The 22,972-nt window shown below is 40.5% G+C and overlaps 1 protein-coding gene across 4 annotated transcripts in view; it reads left to right on the forward strand.

Annotated features, from left to right (window-relative positions):
• Positions 1 to 22,972, forward strand: part of LOC308398566 (A-kinase anchoring protein 13) — a 121,893-nt gene that overhangs the window by 57,778 nt on the left and 41,143 nt on the right. For 3 of the 4 annotated variants that reach the window (XM_080885280.1, XM_080885279.1, XM_080885281.1), the window contains exons 10-13: positions 3,338 to 3,392; positions 11,664 to 11,809; positions 14,438 to 14,802; positions 19,617 to 19,664. In XM_080885280.1, coding sequence (XP_080741406.1) covers positions 3,338 to 3,392; positions 11,664 to 11,809; positions 14,438 to 14,802; positions 19,617 to 19,664 — 614 coding nt within the window. The remainder of the gene's footprint in view (positions 1 to 3,337; positions 3,393 to 11,663; positions 11,810 to 14,437; positions 14,803 to 19,616; positions 19,665 to 22,972) is intronic. The other variant, XM_080885282.1, reaches the window with a different exon arrangement.

The raw sequence follows: 22,972 nt of genomic DNA on the forward strand, positions 1-22,972 counted from the left end.
TTTATTTTTAAACCAGATGTGTTTTTACTGGGTACAGTTTAGATTCCCCCGGCAATACAAATATGCTCTGTGTTGTTCAGAATCGAGGCTGCCAGCTTTCAGACGGGGGACCAGTTCCTGAATGGCTAGCTGTTTAGCAGACCTGCTAACTGCTGATTTGATAAATGTGTGATTTCTTCAACTGATTAAATGAGTGGCTGCTCTACTGGCTGAATCATTGTGCGTCTTGGTTTATATCGAGCATACTAACCACATCGCCTGCCACATTTATCCATGGTGCGTCTGTGAGGAAAAATAAACACATTTTTAATGTGACTTTTCCCCTCCTTTTTTATTTCTCATCATTTTTATGACCTTTAAATTGCTTCTTGGTAGTACATTGTTGCCTTTGAGTCGATGTTTTTCTCAGTGAAACAATCATAAAAATGACTTGTTCTTAAGCAAATCAATGACTTTTGTGCAAGCATTGTAGCTGCTCTGCAGTAGGCATGATGGAACTGAATTAGAACATATGAACTGAGAAGAGAAAGAAGTTGATGCTGTGACTGAAATCGAAAAGGCTTTTGTTTTGTCCAGACTGAGCTGTGTACACTCACCTTTCATACCTTAGCCTGCAACACACTGCCAAAAAGAAAGGAAATACAGCAGTAATATTTGAGTAATATTCGTGTATTAAAAGGAGGAATTTGCACACACTGTATAACTACTTCTTAGGTAAAGTATCCACTTCATACTTCATCATACTTAAGGGTTCAGTTCATTTTATAATTAGTGCCAAAACACACTGTGGAGTAGAGTATTAAAACACACAGAGCTGCTTCTCTCGCCTCGTTGAATTCTTTGTTCTGAAGTTGTCCTGCTGTTCCTGTCCTCTGCTAAGGGTCGAGTCTTGTTGTCCTTTTTTTTTTTTTTTTTCCTTTTTCATTTTTTGCAATCTCTGGCAGTCATTTTACCTCTGACCAGAACCTTTGTATGCATTTATGTGTCCACGTTTGTCTGTGTTTGTGTGCGTGTGCTGGCGCCCTCTGTGACCAGCTAGTCTTTCCTCGTCAGCGTGTTTGTTCTCTCTCAGCGGGCTCTGTTTGATATCTGAACACAGCTGTGAGACACGAAGAAGAAGTCTGTGTGTTCTACGCATGCATCTGTGAATGTGGGGGATTTTGTTGTGTGCATGTGAGACTTGATGAGGGGTGGGGAAAGGAAGCATAAGTAAGTGTTTGTCATGTGGGTGCATGCATGCATGATGTAGGTGCCTGTACATGGGGCCAGTTGGTATGCAATTAGTTGTCAGTGTCTTTGTCGGAATGCAAATGGGAAGATCAGACGTGCCACTCCCAGGCCTGGAAAACAGAGTGCAGTGTTTCTCTGCTTCTCAGTGGGCTCCTCAATAGATAGCACAGGGTTAGTTTTATAAAAGCTGAGATCAGCTCCCTCACCCTCAAAGCATTCTGGGGGTGGGTTGACCTTGTTAGTTGGCTAGGACTCACTTATCATTCTGTGTTATATGGGTTTTTTTGTTTTTGTTTTTTGTTTCAGTCTCTCTTCTCTTTTTTTCCCCTGAGCATTATATTAAGTCTTGTTTAGCTATGACTTCTTTTCCTCTTTTTGTTTTTAATATTCTCTTTTGTTACTTTGTTGCTTATGACTCTAACATTTGCGATGAAACGAAATGCCTGGCTTCTCCAGCGCATGTTGAAGTGCCTTTGGGTAGCATACTGAACCCCAGCGTGTGTGTACTTGACAGTTATGGGACGAGGAATTGGGAGGAGGCGTGATCGAGGTGAGTGCCTGGGGCCAGGCCTTAGCACATCCTTAAGTGTCTGAAGTAACTACTTGGACCACCACCAACAAGGAGGGGCCATCAGGGTTCAGTAACACTTGGATTGGGTGGCTGTCAAGGGCTCCGGCCCTCGCAGTCTGAACCTCAGTCGAAAAATCTTCTGCTTCCTTGGATGCTGGTCTGGAAGCTCTGGGATACTGTAATGGGCGTTTTTCAGCCTCTGCTTGTAATTGCAAGCAGATACTACTTCTACTTCTTACCTTTGGGAAAAAAAAGTGAGACAAGCTGTTTTAGTCTGCTGCCTTTGTCTTTATTTCATGCGAAGTTAACTAGCTGCTAGCTAAACACAGACTTGATCTTATCGAACAAAATAAAAGTAAGTTGTTCCCCTTTTTTGTTTTTTCTACTCTGATCACTGGCCTGTCCATTTGAAGGTATTCAGTTTTTGCCATTACAGAACCACTTTTACTTGTATGATAAAAACTACAGCATCCATACAGTCACAGTGAATTAAGCTTGTGGGGGACAGCTGTCTTTGATTCCAACAATTCCTTCATCAGATGAACATTTGAGGTCTTTAGACTAGCGACCTGTTTATACTGTTCCTTCAGGTTTCTTTGCATGAATCTTAAAGTTTACAGGGTCATGCTAAAGCGTGTTGATCCGAGCTTGCTGGGGCTGGGAGTTAAATGTTAAAGTGAGGAGGAAGTTAAAGAAAAGAGGAAACAAATTATTGAAGCAGGTCGTACAAGCATCTTATAGAAGATGATATGTGTAAATGACAGTAGCTCCAGTTTACTTCAGAAAGCACTTGACCCTTTAAAAAAAACTGCATTTTCAATCAGCATGAGGTTTGTAATTATCTGAAGCATGTGGGTTTGCTAATCTGGCTTTGTTAATAAATTAGTAATCAGATTTTAGTTGCCTTGTGACTTTGCATGAACCACACATTGAAAGTCAAAGTTCATCATCTTTAGCTAGATATAATTGATGGAGTTCATTAAAACACAATGAGCTTCTCTCTGACTCTTAGTTTCACATTCAGCGCTGTCAGTCAAATCTGCACAGCTTCGTCCGAACTGTCGAATCTTTTGTGTTGCCTGCAAAGATGGGAGGGAGGGAGTCTGAGGCTTTTGTAGCTAAAACCAGCTCATACACACACACACAAATGCACACACACACATATACACAGCTGTTGTAGAGACCACAGAGGAAGCGGAGCCACAGCGCTGCGTGTTCACAGCCAGCCACAGAGCTCTGACAGGCACTGCGTGTGTGTGTGAGTTGGTGTCAGTGTGACTGTGAGCGCTGAAGGCTGAAAAAGTTGGATCTTTTCAGACAGTTCCTCGGGGGGGATGGAGATAGAGCCAGAGTGTAGTCACTAAATCCTGTGAATACTCTTAAGACCGCTGTTATAAAGGGTGTCTTATCGGTGCCTCCCATCCTGTGTTCGGAGGAACACTTCCTAACAGACATGCTGGTCTGCATCATTATTTCTTTGTGGGTGATGATCACATGTTGCTGAGAGTGATTCAGTGTCTTCCTGTTTCTCTGTAGATCCACCGAGACAGAGAGACGTCGTTCCATCAGCCTTGCAATACTCAGCACTCAGGTAAGAGTTACTGGCAGCTCCTGCTGCTCTAAATTTTCATGTCAAAATTGACAGAATGGGTATTTTTAATTTCTTAATGGTTATTTCTGTTATGACTTCTTCTTTGGTTCCTTTTGCAGCAATCTGCCTGACATGGGTACTTTGCTGTTAGCAAGAAATGTTTTGCTCTTGGGTTGTGTGTGGATTAGTGTTAGTACTGATTAAGCCTGTATCCTGTTTGAAGTGATACTATGTTTCTCTTTGGCCTGGTTAAAGTAGCACTGACATCAAGTAAGATCGTTACATTGTTTGAGACTTGAGAGCAGCAGTTTGTTTGTGAACTTGTGAAAGTAGCTTTTTCTTTCTCCTAGTTTGATCTACTCAGATGACCTAAAACACCAACTTTGACAAAGATAAGATTTTGCTGCCTGATATCGGTGTTGTTAGAGCCCGATCTCGCTCTATTGTTTCTAGTCTGACATTAACAAAAAGTTTCCACTTACAAGCCAAATGGTTGAGTGGTTAACCTGTCACCCAGGACACGTGCCCAGGCTGCCTTTGCGCTCTAATATTCTTGAAACCACACTTTTAAGTGTCTAAGTCTGCTGACACTTGGAGATGTTATGAGGCTACTTTAAAAGGTTTTTAAGTAACATGCAAATGAGACTTTAAGTAGAAACATGGGCTTTTGACTTGGTGTGTTTTGCCAGCATGTGCACACACAGATGATGAAAAGTTAGATACGGAACAGATGGGGACCAGTGACCCTGATTGCTGTGAAAAGGGCCAGAACATGCACACTCTAATAAGATTTCATCTCTGTATCAACAAGGGCTCATACCGATTTAGACGACTGCTGTTAGGAAAGAAACACTGAAAACCCAAATGAGAAGGAAGTGTCGTTATATAGTTCGTGTTGTCTGTGGGACTGTTGACCAATATAGGCTAGACTCACTGTGTATTATATTTGAATGTTAAATATAATTGTGCTTACAAATAAGGTGATGCTGTGCTTTATATTTCAGTAAAGTCCACAACAATATTTGGTGATATCCCAGTTGATCGTGTATGAAATTTCTGGAATTGACCCCATAAATCATTTAATGTTAGCGTAGGAACACTAGCTTTAAAGGCTTAGACAATTTCCTTCTAGAAGGAAGTTCCGCCACCAACTTGGTAACACGTCAGGGCAGTTATTTTGGCAGTTAACAGATAATGAGAGCCAAAGCTTTAATTTCAGTCGTCAACTTTATTAAGTACATTTTTACAGAATTGCTTGTATGGAGTCCCACCTCAGATATGTTAGAAATGCTTACAAAGTTTAGTTTCTCCAGAAGGTTTAACAACCTTATTGTCCCTCCGTGTTGCACTTTTATTTCAAATGTACAAAGTTATATGACCCTACAGCATCAGCAGTAAGATCATTTAGTATTTTCTCTTGTGGTTAAAAATGTCTTGACATTGCATAGTTTTTAAAATTTATTTATGCCCACTTTTTATCACGTCATTTATGCCTGGACCACAGTAGCAGTTTCCTCGAGCCACTCGGGAAGTGTAGCTGGGAAAAATATCAGCTCACTTGTCAGTGCAGCAAGTGGTTGATTGTTGCCATGGGGATATAGTTCACTCAGTATGGGCAATGACTGTAGGAGAAATATTAATGTGAAACATTTTAGATGTTGACACAGATATCTCTGAGTTTGGGCAACAGCCAAAGCAAGATAAGAAAAAGGGATTCTTTGACCTTCATAAGATGAGTCTGTCTGTAGGGAGACTGGTCTCAATAAAAAAAGACCAACAGATCGATGAGCTGGATCAGGCGGAGAACAAACTGCCTTTTATCTGCACTAGAAAACAGATGAAACATCAGTGTGTGTGACAGGGGCAGAGAGGAAAAGAGGCTGAAATGGATGAGACATACTGAGGAAACAAAAAAAAGTCAAACATGGAAACAGAAGGGAGAAGAACCATGGGTGTCAAGTGGAAGTAAAAATGGAAGGGTGGGTGACGGTGGGATTTCCTCTGTTGCAGCTTGGATCAGTTGACATCACTTCCTTTTCTTCCTCATTAAGCCAGATGCTTTCTGCCCTCCCTTTCTTTCTCTCTGATAGTTATTTATTTAGTTAACTTGGCAACAGAGGGATGTAATCCATGTTTCAACCACTGCAAAAGTAGTTTTTTAAGTTGCTGCTTGAAACGATTTACTTAAATTTACTTACCAATTTCATTGAATGCTTTTGTAATATACATATAATGACCACTTTATTAATTACAGCCTACTCTCATGATGCCTGTGATATCCAGTCATAGGTAATATGTTGTTTGAATATCATTCAGGTCAACGTTGGTGTTGTAGTGGACTGTGTCAGACTGCTGTTTTTCATGAAAGGTGGTTTATATATGCAGCCCTCTGACTCAGTGCCTCATTGTCTCACTGCATTCAGTACTTTGGTTTAAACGTAGTGAAATCTTCAAAACTGGGCGATGAGTTTAGCATGGTAGCGTGCTATTCTCACATGATCATATTGGTAGGTGTAATACATAGCACTATCATTGTGAGATGGGAGATGCTGGCATCAACACGGCCTTGTAGAGCCAACAGAACAACTCGCTGTGGATTATTATTCTTATTGTGTAGGAACATTAATGGTGACTGGATGCTCCTTTCAGATAGAGGTCAAAATCAAAGTAGCTCACAGTATTTGTTTGGCTATAGAAGAAAAGTTCTCCATGATCTTTTGGTTTTTGGTGTTAAAGGTCAATGTGATTTTACTGACTGCAAAAACCTTCCAGGTGAAAGTCGATACTCAAACCTTCTTCAAAGTCAATATGCACAGTCTTACGCAACTGGACTGCAAAAATAAGAGTCAATCCAAAGTTTGGATACACTTGTACTAGTTCATTATTTTCATTGCATTCCATATGATAAGTAATCATAGTAATAAAATAACATCACCTGACTTCTTCAGTGACCCAGCTGAGCTTTTGTTGAACCAGGAAATTTGGTAATTTGGTACTTTGGTCCTAGCTTTTTTTTTTTTTTTTTTTTTAAACTAAATATGAGGAAGACTAAGCTATGAATACACATTTACAGTGAATTAAAATGATTAGAAGTGGCACTGTAAAATTTCTCATTTATAAATATCATATAAATCTCATTGTTGTTCTGTTGCAAATTTAATTTGTTCAGAAAATTTTTTAAGTAATTATTACCTTTATAAGGAGTTTGTTGCAAAGGCTTCATGTTCACTCTGTGTTTTTGTGCATGTTATTTTATTTATTTATTTACTTACTTACTTTTTAATGTGTCTCAGATAACGAGAAACGCCCACGCTCTGCGGTGTGTTCCAACCTTTGACCTGTACTGTATATTTGTTTGGAAACTGAAACATTGGTTCTTAGTGAGAACCAGACCTTGTCAGATCTAATCTCTGTGTTGTCTGGAGACACCGTTGTCATCTTTACTTTTAAAGACCTGGGGAAAAAAACAAAACTAAACTTGCTAAGGAGTAATCTTGGTGCTAGACATTGTGTTTGTGTGAAGTAATGCAAATTTTCTGTTGGTTGAAAAGACCCTTGTGATACTGTTTTGCTGTGGATGATCAGGCAGCATTTAGCCATATTCTGTACATCTCTGTAGAAAAGACAGAATAAAGGACACTTAAAGGCAAACAAGCTACATAAATAGCAGTCAGTGTTCAGTGTGTGAATGGGTGGATGACTGAATGTAGTGTAAAGCGCTTTGGGGTCCTTAGGATCTAAGTAAAGCGCTATACAAATACAGGCCATTTACCATAATTTTAATAATTACACATTTATGCAAAACCTCAGTGACTGCAGACATTTCATTTGACTTGATCAGACATTAAAAGAAAAACAAAAAAGAACAGCTGAGGCTGCTTCTCGTGGCTGCAGAACATGTGCATTGTTGTGCTCTAGGGTGAATTATCCCATCATGCTTCTGGTACATGTTGTGGTGCATGTCTGCTGTGGTTTGCTAACATATGTTAAGTCATTGTTCTGCTTTAGAGCATTGTAGGTCGTGCAATACTTTTAGGTAAAGCCTTGTTCTGTTTATCGGAACTCATTTCCCATATTTACAGGAATCATGCTGGATGTTTCTGCATGTGCCGTTTGGAAGGTTTGAATTGCCGTTTTGTTTAATATACTCTGTAAACTGTGTGCAGACAGATTTTTATCTCTGTGAAAAATAGGAGGCTATGTGGTAACATCCTCTACTCAGAAGTATGAGGACTTTGTCCTTTGCCCTTGCTGAATTTAAAAAAACGCATGTTTAATTTTGTAAACGTGTTGAAATGCAGATGGTGAAGTGATACCTGATTATGAACTGAACCAGTCTACAGACAAAGGTCACTCAAAGAAAAAGAAACAGCAAGATGATGGTGTATTTCGCAGGTAGTCTGATGCACTTTGATCAACTTTTAAGAAAGTTTAACTGGAATCTTCAACACCTCCTATGTGTAATAAATCAGCCCAGTTAGACAGAGAACCTTGTACACATTTAATATGAAAAAACACAGGACAAGGAAGTATAGGTCGAAGAAAATATAAATACGATTTTATATGAAAGTTCTGATAAAATCTACACTTAGCTGAGATAAGTGTTTTTCCTAACAGGGAAAACTTGCAGAGAAGAATGTTTCTAACCCAACAGATTATTTTTTATTAATTTTTTTTGGTTACTATGCTGATTATTTCAGACTTGAAATTAGATTAGATTGTATCTACTTTTATATTTTTTTAGCTGCACGTTACACTTATTTTTAACCCTCTGAATTTCCCGGAGGAACCCACCCGAGGGATTAATAAAGTTTCATCTAATCTAATCACTTCGGGGTGTTTTTACCTGCAGTTAAACTCAAATGATTTGAATTGCAGTAATCAAAAAGTAGTATACACTGCAGTATAAAGCTGCATTTCTTTAAATGTAAGGATTGTTTCTGCAAGAAACAAGGAAAGCTAGAACAGTTTGACCGTTCTTTTCTGCGTGCAGCTATACAAAAAAATGTCGCCACCTACTGTAGACCAGTAGGTGGCAATACAGAAGAGTCCTTGACCAATCAGAAGTATTCATCGCTTCAAGCCCCATCCCCAAAGTTTCCATGCTTTGACAAAGTACTGCCTACCAAGTAGGGACTTGGGGGGTAAAATAATTTCCCCAGAGTTTAATTTAGACTCAGGTGTCTGCAGTGGAAATGCAGTTGAAATTCCTTCAAGAGTTTCTACTCTCAGGGGAAAGCTCCTGTGGTTAAAAAGTGACGTGTATCTCTGCAGTAAAGGCCAAGTTTTCTGTTTGTGTCTGCTGGTTTATGAATTTAGATTCATTTTTTAAAAAGCTAATAAAATGCTGAATCTGTATCAGATGTGTTCCCTCTGTTGCTCGCTAGGCAGACTGTTTACCTTCAGGAAACAAAATCCTCCTTTACTACAAGTGGACTTTAAATAGAAACCAAAAATCTTGTCCCCTGCATTTGTATATGCAGATCAATTTATAGAGATTGCATGAAAGGTGCAAAAAAGTGGATATGATATAATATATATAAAGTATATATCTGACCTTCTTCACACTTGGCCAGCAGCCTCAACCACCCGTCGACTCATGAGCAACTTTTACACCTGTTCTCTGAGCCTTTTCTATGTGTGCTGTGGTAGTGGTGTTGGGGTCTGTTTGACACAGAGGGAGGAGGACAGCTGTCAAAACTCACAGTCCCCTGCTAGTTGTGACAGACAGCTGTGAGGGGGGTGGAGTCTGAGGAAAACTCCCTGAGTCCACTTGTGTCACCAGCACTTGCAACTCCAACATTCTCACGCACGTTCATTTTTGGATTGTCTGCTAATAGCGGAAATATGACGTAAAAAGGGGCAAAATGTTTTTGCATCGAGCCACCAATGCACTGTGGTCAAGACTAAGCTCTGTTGCAGCAGTTGAGGTCAAAGGTCAGTGTGGATTTGGTATCTTAACTGAAAAGATCTATTGATGTCATGATATGGCAGCCTTCCCCTTTAATGTTTTCTGCATGTTGTCTACATGTTGTAGTATGAGCGAGCAGGATGTGGTTTGCCCAGTTGTCAGTTGTCATGTAGGAACACGTTGGTAATAACTAAACTTGTGACCTTGTTTCTTCTCAAAGCAGAAACCAGAAATAATCCTGCGCCTGTCATGTTGTGGTGTCTGCTGCAGGACTCATAAAGCAGTGTTGATGCAAATATGGAAACTCTTTCAAGTGCTCTAATGAGGAATGATTATTTTCTATAGTAGTGATACTCAAATCTGTGCTGTATTACACAGTTGAGTTCCATCTTTAGTTCAGCCTCTCAGCGCAGGAATGTGCTAATTAGCGAAAACAACTTGTCAGTGTCTGAAAAAACATATGGACTTTTGCTGCTCAATAAGTACTTGAAGCAGCTTATTTATCTGATATTTTCATGTTTTTGGATTGTTTGTGTCAGGCTCAGACTATTTTAGATAGAAGTGACGGAACCATTGTGTAAGAATTTACAATTAAGGAAGTCTCACAATCTTTATGTCAGGATAGCACCTACCTTTGTCCATTGTGACACACTATTCAGTGGTATCACTCGACCCAAAGTGGTGATGTCCCATTGGCGTTGTAATTGGGCTGATTGAAACATTATGAAACCATAATGTTTGTCGGTGCTGTGATCTGACTACCCTCCTTTCATTAAGAGCTGACTGTGTCGACCTGCTCTCTCTGCGATGTTTGTTAAAGGCGCTCATGGTTATTCTACAGAAAAATTGTATACCCCCACTCCCTCAAGTCTAACAACACTATGATGTAAAGAGACTCCCCACCCCTGACGGGTGCTGAATTTTATAGGGTTATGTTTCTGCCAGCTTCAGGATTCCTCGAGCCATCCTTTGCTGGTGTTGGTTAATTAATCTACTTTTATTTTTAGTCTTGATTTTGGCTGTGAATAATTATGAAAAACAAGATAATCTGCTTCTGCTTTTGGGTTGTGCTGAATACAGGGCATGCTTTATTTTAAATATGCCCTTTTCTGTGGCATGTTTAGTTCAGTTTACATTTATTTATAGATTTGTATTTCTCCACTTGAATTATATCTCATGTATGAGGCATCTACTTGTACCCACTCAGCGACACAGAATCCAGGCTCTTGAAGCATGAGCACATACGTATACAAAATCTAGCTTCCTCTTGCTCACATGAGTGTAGGGGATGCAAGTCTTCCTGGGGGATTAAGAATGACTTCCGGTTTTTGAGCAGAAATAGATGTTTAAAAAAAAATAATCATAACAACACTGAGCAAATGATCTCATGCAGTTTTTCTTGGCTGCTGGCTAAAGTCAGCCCATTGGTAGATGTCTGTGCCTGAGTACAGGCTTCCTCTTTTAGTTTGGCCTGGAATATTATCTGTGCATGTCCTTACATGTCCAAAAAGCTGTAGCCCCAGAACCTTGTTGCATAACAGTTGTTGTATTCTGTGCTGACTTTAGATTTGGCTGTTTGTAATTCAGTGAGATAGAATAGTGGGTGTAAAGTAAAAATGGCTTGTGGTGAGCTGCTACGGGTAAAGAGCACAGAGACTTACTGAGAAAAACTAACGTGGCATCAGCCGAGGCCTGAGAGTGACTACTTTAAATAGTCATTATTTAAGTAGTCAGTGTGATACACGTGATTCTGACTTATTATAGTTCATATCATTGTGGCTGATATGAACTCGAGTAACTGTCTGCTTGATGTCTGTAATTTCTATCGATCAAGCAACAGAAGTAAAAAATTACTTCTTGCTTTAAAGCTTACAATAAGGTGCAGACTTTGTAAGCATCAGTGTCCATTTGGCCTTAGGGTGACTAATGCAGCTCTTTCATGAAAGCAGTTTTGCAGTACTTCAATAACCGTTTACGTTGTCTTTCTCCGAGTCAGATTTTAACTTCAGTTCCGCCCTGGTACCTTTATGAAACCCACAAACACTGGTTGTTTGCAGTTGAGCACAGACTGCTTTGGTGAGGACAGTCAGCCATTGATCCACCAGGCTTTTCACACCTTCTCAGATTCCCACAAGTCTTTTCACTGATGTCTTACAGACCTGCTTGTGTTTTAGAACAAAGAATGAAGACTTATTGTTTTGGAAACAAGGTGTGTGTGTGTGGGGGGGGGGGGGTCAGTTTAACAGCCTCTGTTGAGAAACTTATCAGTGAATGTATTTTAAATCTGATTTCACAAGAATGCTTCGTTTCTCCTCTGTTTGATTTTAACCCTGCGATGTGTTAAATGTCGTGTCTTTCAGGATCCTCAGAGTCTTCAACATTTTCCAGTTTGCCCAGTAGGACCAGCAGTGCCACCAGCTGCCCCTCTTCAGCTCACAGAGACTCTGGCAGTGACATAGAGAGCTTCCTGAACACAGAACCCGGATATGACAGCATCTTCAGAAAGGTCTGACCCCCATCAACTTCAAATCAATGTTAAAGTGCTCAAAAACAATTCTTTTAAACTGGTTTAATTATCTGTGCAAAGTGAGAAAAGCAAATGAGGACAAATCTGTGAAGAAATATATATTTAAAAATGTAAACAAAAACATTGCCACTATATATGCTGTAGAATGAACTTCTTACACATCCAAACTGCAAACACATCAATCATTAAATGTATAAATGAGGAAAAATGTAGCAGCCAATTCCCTGTTTACTAAATCCTTGGCTGGCTGTGGTCCAAACATCCGGTTCAGTTGCGCTGAACACCAAGAATATATTTTGCCTCTGCAACTATTCCTATAGGGATTATATACTATATATGAAGTATCTATTTTCTCAGTCTGTGTCTGTTTTTTTATTTATTAGTACCCTGAGGCAGAGATGCCAAACATCTACTAAGCATCTTTTTAAGCCGGCAGCTCTCCTCCGCTGCTGGGAAAGTGCAAGCTGTGGTCCCTGCTGTCACTCTGCTGCTGTTGAAAGTCTGTTTGAAGCCAGGCACCCTTTGGTTAAAGTTGAAACACTTGTATCTCTCAGTTTCTGCTGTGTTGAGCACTTGAAACATGCTCATTGTAATGTGAACCGTATGTCATGTTTGGTGCAAACAAAGCCAGAGAAGAGAATATCAGCTGCCTGGGAGTATACAGTGTGGTGCTGAGGGTTGGGACACTGTAGATAGGCCGTGATGGGCAAAATGAATCCGCACAAAGACTACAGAAGCTAAATTCTGAAAGAGAGGATTAACGTCTTTGCTGCTCTCTGAAGGGAAACGCTTCTTTTGTGAAATGTAATACTGTAAATGTAGAATAAAGAGGACATAGACGGTTTCAACAGTCGTGACTTATCTGAGTTTAACATGTATGTTGTGCCATCAGATAACATTTAAAATCCTGAAATAAAACAAAGTTTAAAACTCAGCTGGGTCCTTCTCTTATAGCGCTGAAGCTGACGTTCACATGCACTCTCTGCCCTTGATGTATGCTCATGTGTTGTCCGACTCCCAGAGGAAGTTGTGTTTGCAGCATAAAGCAGATCTTTCATTCGCAGCTCTCCGACAGAAGCAGCTCTATGCTCGGCCCTCACACTGCAGCTGGCAGCACAATAGACCCAGTTAAAGCTCACACCTACAAATTAACTCTAAATGGACTATCCCAAACCTGTGTGTGTGTGTGTGTGTGGGCAGTCGTTTTTTCCCACCATTCCCAAAGAGTGGTTTTACTAAAACTATTTGTTTTCCGCGTGCTTCTTATATTATAGAGCTGTCAGGTGAAGACTTGTCAAGAAATCAGCAAACTATACACAAGCATATGGCTAATTAACTTGCAAGAATACATATTAGTTTACACATATGCGGTGTACGTACACTTTATATTTGCCAACTGCTAACTGCCAACTGTCTGTGGATTTGGATCACTAAAATGGTCCTGTGACAATGACAGATGGACTTTAAAAAGACTATATATCACTAAGAAGTGTTTTCCTGGGAAAGGTTTGTTTTAACAAGGTTGCTATCATTTATTGGTGTTTGTTATAATGCCAGTGTTGCTATAAAGTGGCGCTGGCTCATTATCCCTAAGCCATGCCATTTGGTCCTCATTATATTCCATTCCTGTGGGTTAAATGGCTCTTCAGCTAACTCTTAATTCCTCTCATGCCTCAGTGAAGAAATGCTGATGGATATACAAAGTGATAGCCCGAGTAATTAACAATGATTTCAAGGACATCTGTTTTGCTGTGTTATGTTTTATTCATATTTATTATGCTGTGTTGGAGTGCCCTTTTTTTCCTGTTCTGTTACATTCTGCCATTAAACTGCAGGTGTAATAAAATGGCAAAATCACATTATGGATCTTAAATAGTCTCCTGTTATTGGGGTTGTGTGGTCCTCCATATAGAAAACACTACGCTACTTCCAGATGAACAGAATGAACCTTTTGGGTCCTTCATATAGTCCTATTGTTCCCTTGTAGGATTGTAGGATACCGTCACCAAGGCCAGGGTTAATGTAAGGTGGTGCTATCCACTCTGTGTAATGTGTACCATGTGACCCAAGCAAAAATAGAACCAGCCAGTGAGAGGGCAGGAGAGCTTTGTTCACTTACAATAAATGATTTAGCCTTATGCACTTAGGGACCATAAATGGATAGATATCAGCTGAGCAGCTGTTGAGACATAGCGTCTGCAGGCTTTTTTGTGGGATTTTTTTTGCCGTTGATTATCACTAATTCCTCAAGTTGTCATCCACAACCTTGCCTCACAATAGCTTAGTAAGCACACACATGTTCTCACGCTCCACTTCCTGTGGTTCTCAGAGCAGAGCCAGACTCTTCACACTTTCAGTTACTGTTCACGGTTCACAAGCGCATTACTTGATTAAACCTGGAAATTAATACTTTACGTGGAAACAGTTGCATTTACATGTGTCCGCGCTCCCTAAAATAATAAATCAACATTTTATTAGTGTGGCATTGACTTCATATAGTGCTGATTTAGCATACTGGCTCATGATAAACCATAACTTTTTGATGGTACAGTAATGCTTTAAAGTAGTGTAAAGTTATACCTTTTCTCTTTTTGGGATGTCTTTCAGAATGATGAACCTGTGACTGGAGGAGACAGTGCCAGCGAGGTTTCGGTCTCCTGCTCTTCCACAGACGACACCGCCAGCGTCGGCCCGACCAGCTCCAGCCCGGAGGGCAGCCAGGGCCTGGGCTGCAGCTGGAGTCCAGAAGAGGGCATCCAGACCGTGGCACCTACCACTGAAGGACTGGACAGTGAAGGTGGAGAAGGAGGAGGGGCAGGAGAGGCTGAAGAAGAGGCCAAAGATAGAGTAACTGAGGTGCCGCGGCGTTCCTGTCTCTTTCGTAACAGCAACCGTTCCCTGTCACCTCTTCGCCGCCACAGCTGGGGTCCTGGAAAGAACAACGGAGGAGACGGAGAGATGAACCAGAGGAGGTGAGAGTGATGAATACTGGGTTCTTCAGGATGAATAATGTCTAATTGCATTGTTGATGAAGTGGATGTAGAAATAGAAATGTTTCTCCTCCGTCCTAGATACTGGCTGCTGGTGTTAATCTGGTGTTAGTCAGTAGATGTCAGCAGACTTGATGTGTGCCTCTTTCAGCATTATTAGAGCTTGTTGATGTCAGTCCTTCTGTGCCATGTTGAGTGTTTCCTCTTCATGCTGTGAGCAGCTGTGTTGCCATTTGTCTTGCGTTGGCAGGGAGCTTCCAAAATTGTACACACAGATGCTTATAAACAAATGCACAGATACGCACTTCAACATGAACACATGTTCTCACGCTTTCACATTCAGAGCCACACTGTACAGTTGTCACGAGTTGACAACAAGATTATTTCACAAACATCGGTTCAATAGAAAGGCTAACAGTGACTTTTAGAACGGGACTCTTAACGCTGTTTTGTCATCACTGCTCAAATGATTGGCTCTTAGCGATGGTCTGTAGAGGAATTTACATGCAAGTTTCTTTTTAATATCCCCTGTCTTATTAAGTTTTTCCTTTTGACAGTAGTGTATATTTCATATGTGCATCTGTGTGTTAAAGCCTGACGATACTGGAGACCATTACTCATTCACAGGGAGTCTAAAAGAAATCCATTAATCATATATTGGCCATTGTTTTTAGTATATGGCAAATGGCCAGGAACTTGTATAGCACTCTTCTACTCTGAGTACTCGAAACGTTTTTTACTACAATCCTTATTCACACAAGTACTTTTTTCTTATACCTTACGTCTTACGTTTGTGCACATGCTCACGCTCCGATGGATGCACTGGGGCAACTCCGGTTCATTATGCCCAAGGATATTTCAAGATGCAGATTAGAGTAGCTGGGGATTGAACCACCGGCCTTTCAGTTATTAAGTAACCTGTGCTGCCTCATGAGCCACAGAGCTTAGATGTATATATGCAGGCATTGTTTTACAGCAACTTTTGATATCATTATTTACTTTTTAGATAAAATTATTTATTTCAAAAGTTAGGCAGAAACTTAATGTAAAAATGCCTCTTGCCTGCATCACCATCTGCTCAACTGTGATACAACTTTGCAATGTATTGGTGGCAGTTTTCCCGCTTTAAGTGGAACTTTAGAGCATTTCTATCCCACAAACGGAGACATGTCACACATTGTGATAGGCTCTAGCTTCCAAACACTGGAGGACAGTGTTTGGAAGTCTGGCCTATACCGGATGGCCATGAAGAAAGCATGCATGGTTAATATGCTGTCTTGTTTTGCTACCCAGATTTCCTGATCATAATAAAGTCAAAAGCTAGGCTCATTTCTCCAGCTTTGCTAAGTAACTCATATCATATCATATCATATCATATCATATCATATCATTATAGATCAACCTAAATAAGGACCAGTCACATAGAAGCCTACTGACTCGCTAAGTAAAATCATAAAGAGGGTACTGCGACCTCCTCTAGTCAACATGTAATAGTGGATTAACAGGTGTTATTAAAGGAGGGAAACCCTCCAAAAAACGGACGGAGCAGTGGAGCAGCCAAGGGAACAGAACGATATAAAAACTGTATCACTAAAACATAAGTTTTTATACAAAAACAGTTAAAAATTTAAAAGCAATTAAAACAACCCTGGCCAGGGAGAACACACAGTAAAAATCAAAATAAAACATAAACACACTAAAAGTCCAGTGGGGTCAGCCACGGCGTTAAAATCCAGCAAAATCGGAGCGGGCAAGGAAAACCCGGCGGCGTCCCCGGCCGTCCTGTCAGTCTCTCTGATCCGGAGTGCCCGGATGGGCAGAGCTCCTAACTCTGCCCGCCGCTTTTCTGTGGCACGCCAGCACTATGGTCTCACCGTCGGAGGTAGGGCGCTGTCCCACTCCAAACTAATCCCCCACCACAGTGTCCTCTGGCGTCAAGCTATTCCAGCAGCAGCACAGCTCTCACTGCTTCTCTACGCACTGGCCGTCATATGCCCTCGCCACGTACTGCACACCAACGCCGCCCTCTGCTTGCGGCCGCCGCCGCTGCCTGCCAGCATCTACTCCGCCATCTCTGCTGCCCTGCTTCTCCTGACTGGCTAGGCCCTCTTATTGGGCCTCTGTGACCTCCCAGGTCTGCCAAGTTTGTAATCAGGGAGGGGTATAGTCTCTCCAGGACAATTCAACAATAAATAAAATAAAAGCATGCAATAAAACAAGAATAAAACACTATACAATATTAAAATATTAGCAATAATAAAACACAGCAACTCATGCGAGATAAAAATCTAGTTAACTTGTCCATTTCCACCCCGTGACAAACACAAACCCAAAATGGAGAATGTTTGCCTTGAAAGTAAAAGTCGTGGCTTACCATTTCACAAGGTGCAAATTGATTCTTCTATGCAAACTACAGGAAACCGTGGCAATCTGCTAGCAAACAAAACAATTGCAAGGAGGTTTTTCTTTAGTGCAGCATCATATACGTCGTTGCAACTTGCAACAGTAACCGCTCCAGCAAACACTCGCCAGCCTGTCAGGGAATACACATTTTTCCCTATAAACAAAGGTTACCAGGGGGTTTGCCTGTGTGTGAGTGGGGTCTAGGACACATATTTTTTAAAAAAAGACAAAATAAATGTAATGAGATTTTAAATTATGAGAAAAACAAGATTTCGGAATGTCTCGTATAGTGTTTGGTGACATTTTAAAGTAACAGTCTAGCATTTGGTAATTATGCTTATTTGGTTGCCAAAGATTATTAGGAATCCACAATAAAAGGGACATGAGTGTTGCATAAGCCCTACTGAAGCATTTGATCTGTTCAGTCCACACAAACTCCATCCTCAGACAGAGATGCCAAACAGATGTCTGTCAGCACAGAGGAGCTGAAAGGAGCAGCTGGTCTAAACAGAAGTTTACTGGATAAAGGCAGCTTTCATGTGGTCGCAGCAGGAAGGAATCATCGATACTTTTAGATACAGTGTGGTATTATGGTGCGTTATCTTCGTCAAGTTCAGTAAATTTGTTTGGTTTAAACAGCTGTCTGTGGAGACATCATGCACCACAAAGTGTGCCTGAAAAAATTGACTTAAAGTGTGAAGCAAACAAACGAAAACATGGGGCACCACAGATGCATTCCTCAGAGTCTCTGCCGATGATACAGAGTCCTTCTTCTGATAGATTTGAAAGAATGAAAATCTGTCTAATTTCTGAGGTGGACAAGTAACCGACTGCAGAATACTCTTTGAAATGTGAAGTGGCCTTCAAAATAGTGTTACCATTAAAAACCGGGAGGCTGTTATCATAGTTTAGCACAGACTGGAAATAAAGCCTGGTAATAGGGTACCAGTGCGCCCACACTACTCTTAACTCCTCCGGTACCAGCAACTCTAAAGTTCACTAATTAGAGGATAGGTTATCTTGCTAAATGGTATCACAGGGGATGACTGCACAAGGATAATTCTTGTCGGAATCCAGTAACATCCTTTAAAGTTGACTTCAGAGGTTGTCCACTGACCAGCAGAGACTCTGTCCTTCATGTGGTTATGATACAAATAGGGTTTCTGCTCACAATACTCAACTGGAACTCTAACTTTGAATCCCAAACATTTTGTTTGACACATTTCTGTCTATTGAGTGTTTCAATTCATGCTGTGTTATTATCAGTTGATTAGAAGATGTACAGTTCCACGAAAAAGAACATTTTCACAGGATTATGTGCAGTCATGTGAAAAATAAAGTACACCTTTATTGCTTTCATACAAATTAAGAGGGAATGTAGCAGGTATGTGCTGATATTCCAATACACTGGCTTCACTAGTCATCGGCAAGTGTGAAAACCTCTATAAAAGCTCAAGTTTTAAGAATCTTCCGACCTTCCAGTAAATTCACACCAAAGTCAGATCCTGCAATGCCACAAACAGAAGAATGACATCAGACTCTGCAGGCCTCAGTTGGCCTTTTAAATGTTAAATTTCATGGAAGTACAGACAAAAAAAGACTTCTTTGCCAGGACAAAGCTTAAAAAGAATATGAAGCACAACTTGGCTTTGTAAAATTGCATCTGAATAAACCACAAGACGTCTGAAACATTGTCCTTTAGACAGATGAGGTCAAAGTGGAAATGTTTGATAATAATTCACAGCTCTATATTTGGGGAAAGCCAAACGCAGCATATCAGCACAAACACCTCATACCTGCTGTCAATCACTGTGGTGCAGGGGTGATGATTCAGTGCTTTCCTGTTTTTACTTTTTTTTTCTTTGGGCACCTTCATTTGCAATCACTAATGTCCACAAACCTCAATGAACTGAAACAATGTTATAGAGAAAAGTTGGCCAGACTTCCTCCACTAAAAAATGTGAGAGACTGATGTGTGATGACTCATACATGAAATGATTACTTCAACTTAGAGCTGCTAAAGGTGCTTCTACAAGCTGCTGAATGATGAGATGCAAGCTTTTGCCTGTGGAAACTTTAGTTTGTACCAGCAATCTCACTGTGAGGTGGGAATACTAAACATCATTTTGAAACTATGAGCAAAGATATCACCACAATTATTTCATGCTTATCATCTTTCATCATTTACTCTGAGTACAGCAGTCTGATCACTCTTGTCTTCTCTTAGATCATTACCTATACAGTAGTAGCCATAAAAATCCAATGGTCCCATCGGCAATAAGAACAGTTCGTTGATTAATTATTTTCTTGCTGTCATGGCTTCCGTTCAAATCCCACTTCATTTCCACCTTCATCCACAACTCTGTCTCTGTCTCCGTCTCCATCACCTCCAGTTCCACTCGTAGCTCTGGTGAGAGGAAGCCGGCCTTTCACAGGAGAAGGTATTAATACATCACATTCATCAGTTCATGTTTTGTTAAGCTTGCCCTGCTTTTTAGTGGCATGCTATGGCAAATTTATGCAGTCGTGCCCTTTGTGGACCTCCCGGCTTTTAATGTATGCTTGCTGAACTGCTGTTGCATTCTCTCCGTCCCTGCAGGCAACTGCTCTGAAAAATGCTGCTCTCTTTTCACCCCCGTTGGAGTTTGTATGAAATACTGTGGCAAATGGGTGGTGGTGGCACCGCTGTTTTGTATAGCATTGGTAATAACAAGCAGCCACACAGAAAGAGAGGAGTTTAGCTCCTCTCTTTCTGGAGGCTTCTAGAGTTTTAGAACAGACGATTGTTTTTTATTTTTTTTTATTTTGTGGGTTTAATAACTTCCTGTAGAGAATTATTCAAAACTCTAAAACATCAGAAGACAGAAGACAGTGGGCTGCAGCAGTAAAAACAGAATGCAAGTTGTTCTCACTGCAAAATAGCTTTGTTGACTGTATGAAATGTTGCTCTTTGACCCAGAAGGAGGAGGGAGGAAGCAGTGGAAAAAAAAGAGTCAGCATCTTTCACTTGATCTTGATTATATGCAGAATAGATCTATTTCAACTCTGCTGGGTGAGCCGAATGCTTACACTCCTACTCAGAAAGTCTGTTGGATATGAAAATGTTTGACAACAGTGTCTGAAAATGGTAAAAGGTTTCTTTAGTAAGACACATCTGAAGTGTGTCGTGGTTATTGTAGTTAATTAAACTGAAAACTAAGCTAGGAGTGGAAAAACTTCTTCAGTTAAATAAAATAAAAATAAAACTAGGCTGTAAATAGTAATATATATGAAGCGATATTTTGCACTAATGACTAAAGGCTAATTAGAATTAGGTATTTATATTTTAATAACTGGTGTAAACATGTCAACTCTTTCTCCTGATTATTATCCTTTTAATAAGGTCATCAAAATGAGTTAAAGTAAGACTCAAACTAAAATGTAACATTTTTAATAAAAACTTACTAAAAAAAATATCTAACTGAAAATAAGTTTGTTCAGGAATGGTGTAGAGAGCTTCTTGGTGATAAAAGACAGGTTCATGGTGTAGATTAGCGTTGTCAAACTCATTTTAGTCCATACAGTCCAATTTGATCTCAAACGGCAGGGACCGGTAAAGGCCATTTTATATTAACCTATGGAAAAATATAAACGTTTTCCTCTTTCTTTTAATATAAAGAGGTACAAACATATTCTGAAAATGTTAACAACTATTTACCAAGATGAAAGTGTCCTGTTCAAAAAGAAGGTGCAATTTGTCTGCTCTCATTAAAAACAAACACATCTGGACAGCTCCTTAGGCAAACCACCGCTTCGCTGTATTTATGAGTAACAAGGCTTTAAGACTGACAATGATTCACTCTCATTAGGTGATTCATTCTTACACTGAAAAGTACAAATATTAAGCCCTTCATCTCTGAAGTATTCACGGCTATCCAGTGGACTGGACTCTTTGTTGGGCTAGTTTGACTGAGTTTGACCGAAGTGCTCCACAAGTTAGTTAATGAACAAGAGAAAAAAACAGAAAAATAAATACAGAAAATAAAACATGAAATGAAGTTAATACAATATATTTAACATAAACAAAAACCAATATCTATACCCACCGCTAGCACTAGTGTCTTCCACACTTGTGCTAGTTTTAATTAGATGCATAATCACAGAATCACAATCAGGGTTAAACATTACTTATATTTTTGACTTCAGTATATATTAACGACTCCTTGGTCCACAGACTGTAGTATTTCTTACCTCCAGATTCTCATCACTTGCTGGCTGACATGTATTTTAATACAGATATATCAATGCTTACTAGCTAATAATGGCCAATAATATCACCCCTCCTCCATCTCTGTCAAGTTGTAATGAAGACAAGTCTGTTATTGTCACAGTCCACTGCTGTAACCATCTGGTCACATCTGTCACGTTCAAGAAGCCAGCGGCCACCCTAGCAGCGGCTCCAGCTGTGTTAATGGTGCCTTGGCTATTCTGCCAGTTTTTCATTTCTGGGAAACACCCTGGGTTCAACTTGATTTCCTGTCTGCTACTGATATTACAACAACGCTGCAGCAGGAAATCAGCTTTAACCCATTTGCAATGTTTATGCTTCACGATGTAAAGTACATCCACTCTGCCCAGTTATTTCAGAATAACGCCAGTGTTCTCAGATACGCCTGCAACTCTATCCTCATGTCCTCATCTGTGTGCTTCACTGCCACTCTGCCATACTCTCTTATCAATCTTCCCATCACTCTCCTAACCTCTTTCACCTCACTTTCTCTTAGTATGAGCATGTGCCCCCGCCCCCTCGCCATTGGCTACAGTGTGGAAGTTGTTTCCTCAGGTGTACTGCATTACTGTTTGATGTTTTCTTATTTGCCGAGGGCACATGTCCTTATTTGAACATGGCATATTTACATGCTGCTTGATTTGCATTAGCCGTTGTTGTGGGTGTTTTCGTGTGTATATGAATGCCCAACCCTTTCAGTCAGCAACCTTCTACACCAAGGAGAGAGAGGGAGCTGAAATAGCTGCTAGTGTTTGAGCATGGAGGGCCCTGTGGCTCTGTAGAATAGTATGTAATAATACTGCCACCAAGGAGGCCTTAGTATGACAGATATAGCCATCTACATTCACAGCCCTGAGGATAGGTGAGTGCTGCTCCACTCTGGACACTTATAATCACCAAATCATGATTCTTTTACTCTGGTTTTAGTTAGTGAAGCTTGGATGAGTTGGACTGATGATTTGCTGGATAATGGAGTAGCATACAAACCCATGGGCCGGAGATGAGAGATTTACTGCTGGAGCTTTAACTATCATAGAGTCTGTCCTGAAGCGAATAGAGCTGCAGCCTCGTGGCATAGCTCATCCTGAAATGTAGCAGTAGTTTTCCTCTCCATAATCATTGGATTGGATTTTTCAAGGCCTCTTATTTCCAGTCATAGCTCGATGTAATTGGGTTTGTAAATCACAGCTGCAGAGCTCTCCATGCTGATGCTGATGTTGGGAGTCATTTGCAGCTGCTTCAGCTGTAAATCTGCTCCAGAGGCTAGTGATAACTCAGCTGGCTAAACACAGTGTAGGACCAGCTGTGTGTGTGTGTGTGTGTGTGTGTGTGTGTGTGTGTGTGTGTGTGTGTGTGTGTGTGTGTGTGTGTGTGTGTGTGTGTGTGTGTGTGTGTGTGTGTGTGTGTGTGTGTGTAACAACAGGTACATCTTTGTGTGTTTGTGTTTGCTGCAGCGACAGTTGTGTACATTCAGAAAGATGT

This window comes from Rhamphochromis sp. 'chilingali', assembly GCF_963969265.1.
Source record: "Rhamphochromis sp. 'chilingali' genome assembly, chromosome: 6".
Taxonomy (NCBI): Eukaryota; Metazoa; Chordata; class Actinopteri; order Cichliformes; family Cichlidae; genus Rhamphochromis; species Rhamphochromis sp. 'chilingali'.